The 5,000-nt window shown below is 48.5% G+C and overlaps 1 protein-coding gene across 5 annotated transcripts in view; it reads left to right on the forward strand.

Moving 5' to 3' along the window:
- dpp6a (dipeptidyl-peptidase 6a) overlaps nt 1-5,000 on the forward strand; it is a 183,706-nt gene that overhangs the window by 77,592 nt on the left and 101,114 nt on the right. Inside the window, exon 1 of one of the 5 annotated variants that reach the window (XM_060044483.1) lies at nt 1,191-1,413. The exons of the other annotated variants lie outside the window; for them this stretch is intronic. Coding sequence (XP_059900466.1) covers nt 1,324-1,413 — 90 coding nt within the window. The 5' untranslated portion in view covers nt 1,191-1,323. Of the gene's footprint in view, nt 1-1,190; nt 1,414-5,000 lie in introns of those variants that run through there. 5 annotated transcript variants of the gene reach the window in all.

Consider the following 5,000-nt stretch of genomic DNA (forward strand, 5'->3'; position numbering starts at 1 on the left):
GTCTGCTCATGGCAAGGTTTCAGTCGGGAATTTGGGCATGCTCAGTTGCTCAGTGTTTCTTTTGCATTATAAATATTTTGTTGGCCAAAGTGGTAAAAATGTGTTAGCAAGGAGCTAACTAGCTTGCTCATTTGTAATGGAGACGCAGTACGTTTTTGGCTGGCGTCCTAGCGAAACTAAGCTAACTGGAGAGGGGAGCAGTCAATGTCCTCAACTGGAGTTCACTCCACTTGGTCCAACATGTTCTGAGAGTGACCCCTAGGTACTGTTTAACCCTACTCACTAATAATGATGTACAGCTGTAGTTTCTGTGTTCAGTCGCAGATACTAAGCCTATGCCATCGACATAAGTCATAATCACTAATCCCTTTCCCTCTGTCACACACACACACACACCCACACACACACACACACACACACCACACACACACACACACACACACACACACACACACACACACACACACACACACACACACACTCAGAGCCACAATTAACAAACACACACACTCGGAGCCACAATCATCACATACACTTGCACTCAGAAACACAATCAACACACACACACACACGCCCATTACGAGTGGCGCGCTTCAGCCCTAATGGCGGTATAAAACACATTAACGTTGATTGATCCCACTTTTAGCATCGCACTGTTGTTGTGTGCGGAGGTGTTGAATTACTTCCCTCTGCTCTCCCTGGCTCCATTACCAGCCTACACAAGCCAGCAATATTGCCCTCTCATTCGCTCGGATAACCTCCTAACCAAATCCCCACCTCCTCCGAAAATAAACAATTAAACCGAGATAAGAGGGACTGCCAAACAATAGACGAATGACTAAAAAACCTTTTCTGACTGCTGATTTCACTCGTTGGTGGTTGAGCATTTCGGTCAGCTGACTTGGGGTAAAGCCTAAGTTAGACCAAGTCTTTTCTTGATGGCCTGTCTGCGCCAAGGCAAGCCTGGCCTGCTGCGCCAAGGCAAGCCTGGCCTGCTGCTAATGGAGCAGCTAATGTCTGAGCTGTGAGCACTGTGGCTCAGAGTTGGGTACATTAGGGCTGGCCCCAGACAACAGGAAGTGGGAACTGGGAGTTAAAGTGTCTCTGGGCGGGGCTGACACGGCAGGGAGCGCGCTCACAGACCGGTCCGTCTAGCGAGGAGGGAAGAGGGCGAGGAGGTGACGGAAGAAGAGGAGGCACTGCCGAAACACCAGGAGCGACCAGGAGGAGGTGGAGCAAGAGGAGGAAGTGTAGAACCAGCAGGAAGAAGGAGAAGAATCAGGGGCGGGCAGGCTACGGGGCCAGCCGAGAGGAGGTACCACCATGATGATGTACGACCACACCATGGGGGTCTCGCTGGGTCTGCACCGCCGCAAGCCCTCCCGGGTGGAGAGCGCCAAGCGCATGTGGAGGGTGAGTGAGATGTCGGGCGGAGGTCGGAGGTCGTGCACTGGGCTGGCGGGGCGCTGACTCCGGCGGCGTGGAGGTGGGGTGCTGGGTGGTGTTGAGGAGGTGGTCCACCACGGAGGAGGAGACGTTAGGATGATATGTTTGGCTATGGTTGTACTTGTAATGCTCCAGTTCTGCTCGGTGTCTGATGGATGTTTAGTCAGGGTATTTTTTTGGGTTTAACCATCAAATTCAATTCCAAAGTAATATTTATTGTTGAATGTGCAGTACAACTGTGAAGCACCTTTTGGGATTGGTAGTTGAACTGATAGTCGCTAGGTATTGTACACATGGGAGGGGTCCGTCTGTCTGTATTTCTGTGATTGCCTGTTTCTGTCTTTCTGTATGTTCTTTTTTCCTTCCCCTGTCCTTATATCTTTCCCAAACATCTGCCCATTCCCCATCCCAAATCTACGCCATAGTTCATGTTTCCCCCGTTTTTTTGCCATCTTAATGTGTATCTGTTGGATTTGAAGGGGGAGCAATGCATGTCTGAACAGTGTGTGATAATAAATGTGTGTGTGTGTGTGTGTGTGTGTGTGTGTGTGTGTGTGTGTGTGTGTGTGTGTGTGTGTGTGTGTGTGTGTGTGTGTGTGTGTGTATTTTGTGGCTGTGGACGTGTCTGTGCTCAGGCCTATACTTGAGGTCCTTTTTTTTTTAAGGTAAAAGCGCACTTCTCAGAGTCTAGGGTTGAATACAAATGTCAGCAGCTGGCGTTGTCTGACAGCAGCTGGGTCGTGTTTCAGCCAATCAGATGCAGAGCACAGCATCACGCCTTAGTCCTTCGCCAAATGGGTTTCTGTCTCTTCGAGATTCAGAGGGCTATATTGGCATGGAAACACATATTTACATTGCCAACGCACGAGAGTCAAATAAGCCCCAACATAGTTTTATCCTCTCTCTTTCCCTGTCTCCCTGCTCTTACTTTTTCTTCATTCCCCCTCTGATTATCCCTCCCTCTCTTTCTGCCTTTCTCTATTTCCTCTCTCCCTCTCCCTTCTCACTTTCTCTACCCCCTCCCTTGAGTTCTCTAGGTCTGTCTCGCTCTCTTCAGGGCTCCCTCGTTGACCCACTATCTCTCTTTTCCTTGTCCTTCCCTCTAGCCTCCATCTCACACAATCTCTATATCTCTTTGTCTATCCCTACTCTGTTGTTCTTCCTGGCTAAATCTCTCTTTAGATGACCTATCTGATCTCTCTCTCTCTCTCTCTTCCCTCTCCCTCTCCCTCTCCCCTCTCTCCCTCTCTCCCTCCCCCCCCCCCCCCTTGCTCCCTTGCTGAGCTGACACTGCCCCAGTTGGCCTAATCCTGCTGTGGGTCAATCAAACAGAGGACACAATGAAGTGAATGCGGTGAACTCTGACTCACACCGGACCCTTGCGACCAATCAAAATTGAGACCCACACTGCCAACCCCAAAGAAGAGCCAGGCCGATGGGACCACTCAACCACAGCAGGGCGGAGATCATGTTTCTCCTTTTCAGATAGTATTTATTTTATTTGTTTGGCAAGGGTAACTGGCACGAAACAATATATAAGCTTGTGATTTTCTTCTCAAAGGGAAAATCGCAATTTTCTATCTCAAGAAACGAGTGTGTCTGGGTGTGTGCATGCGTGCATGTGTGCATGTGTCTGTGTGTGATCCTGAATGTGATACAGTCCCAGACGAAAAGTTCTGAGTTCCAGAGCAGATGGTGTAATGTTTAGCAGAGTTAGAACTCTGCTTAACACATTATCCCACTGGTTGGAAGGCTCATTATTTTGGCACCGACTTCCAAAGCACAAAAAGCAGCACCTGAGTTCACCAACTCCCAAGCGCTGGTGAACTCTTCCCCTCGGTGCAGAGGACACGGGTGGGAAGGCCTCCGTTCAGGTGGTGGAGTGTGGAGGTCTGTGTTCAGGGGCTATAGTGTGAAGGTCTGTGTGAAGGTTCTGCTAACATGGACCTCCCACCACTTCTGCTCCTCTAATGAGACCAGAGAGCCTCTTCCCGCCTCCACCCAGCTGGCTGCTCACTGCCAGCCCTTCAACCTGCTCTCCGCCTGTCAGACTGTGTCCCTCTCTCTCTGTCTGTTGTTAAGTGTGTGTGTGTGTGTGTGTGTCTCTCTCTCTCTCTCTCTCTCTCTCTCCTCTCTCTCTCCCTCTCTCTCTCTCTCTCCTCTCTCTCTCTCTCTCTCTCTCTCTCTCTCTCTCTCTCTCTCTCTCTCTCTCTCTCTCTCTCTCTCTCTCTCTCTCTCTCTCTCTCTCTCGCCCATCCTCTCTAGTCTCTAGTGAAATGGGGATGTTGGTTCACAGGTGGTTTGGTTTGGTAGGGCTTAATTACGTCAGGGTGAGGATTTGAGAGCAAAGCATTGCATCATGGGAAAAAGCATGCTTATTCTCAAGAGCGTTCCCTCCCAGTGAACTTGAGCACTGAGGTCTCCAGCACAATTTTAAGAGGGGAATCCAAATAATTGTATATCTTTCAGATACACAAAACCGCTTCAACATCCTTGAGGTTGAACAGAAAGTAATTTCAGCGGGTATCAACTTTTATTTTATTTTCCATTTCACCTCTATCCGTCTTTCCTGTAGCGACCAGATAGTTTCAGGCCCGGGTTTTGATTGAGAAGGTAGTCTCACCATGATTCCTATACTTTAAACATTCAAGTTCCAGACTTTCAACAATTGCCCCCAAAGTCTCCCGAAATCATACACCTCATTGTTCATTGAACCAATTATGTTATTCTTTCATTTGGTTTTGTTCACAGCAGATGTTTGCAGCAGGTCGGTGTGGTGATCCCATTAAGCCCATTCAAACCGAATGAGCCAAAACCTAAATTCATTCCTGTTACACTGATGTGTTTCCTCCGCAAAACAAAGCTGCACTTCCTTGAATTCCTTTATGAAACAGAACACAATCTATATAAAGGTGTGACGGAGCCCGTAGCAATACCACCAACTGTCTCCTTCTCCAGTACAAAGAGTTGTTTTTAACTGAATCGTCTTTGAATTTGACTGTCCTTCTTCCCGTCGAGTTTGTTCTTGGTCGTGCGTGACCTACTTACAGAACGTGCTTCGATTCTTCATTGTTTCTCTCGTTGATCGCCACGGCGACGGAGGAGGTCGGTGCTAATGGGCAAACGGTAGTGGATGGAGTTGTCTCTCGGCTGTAAGACGCCCGGAGTTCATCGCTCCAAAGGGCAGCGTACGTCGATAACCGCCGTCGTGTTATGTTTGAGAACGTTATCAATCACCTGGGATAAAGTTCATCCTCCACCGAATAATGTCAGGTTCAAAGCTTGTTTGAACTGACTGTTGTAACAGTGCAATAGGTAGACAGTGTCTGGTAACTGGAAGGTCAGAGTGCCCCCCACTACCCCCACTCAAACCTAAGAAGTCCCTAAAAACATTTACAGATTGTAACACTGTCTGAATTACCAATCAATCCGGCTCCTGTCTCATCAAGGATTCTGGGTTAGTGAAGATGACAAAGAAAACTTCAGTTAAATGTAAGCTGAGGTCACAGACCATCAACGGTTGCCGGGCAAACTGTTCCATTAAACCTACCGGC

This window comes from Gadus macrocephalus, chromosome 23 (assembly GCF_031168955.1).
Source record: "Gadus macrocephalus chromosome 23, ASM3116895v1".
NCBI classification, from domain to species: domain Eukaryota; kingdom Metazoa; phylum Chordata; class Actinopteri; order Gadiformes; family Gadidae; genus Gadus; species Gadus macrocephalus.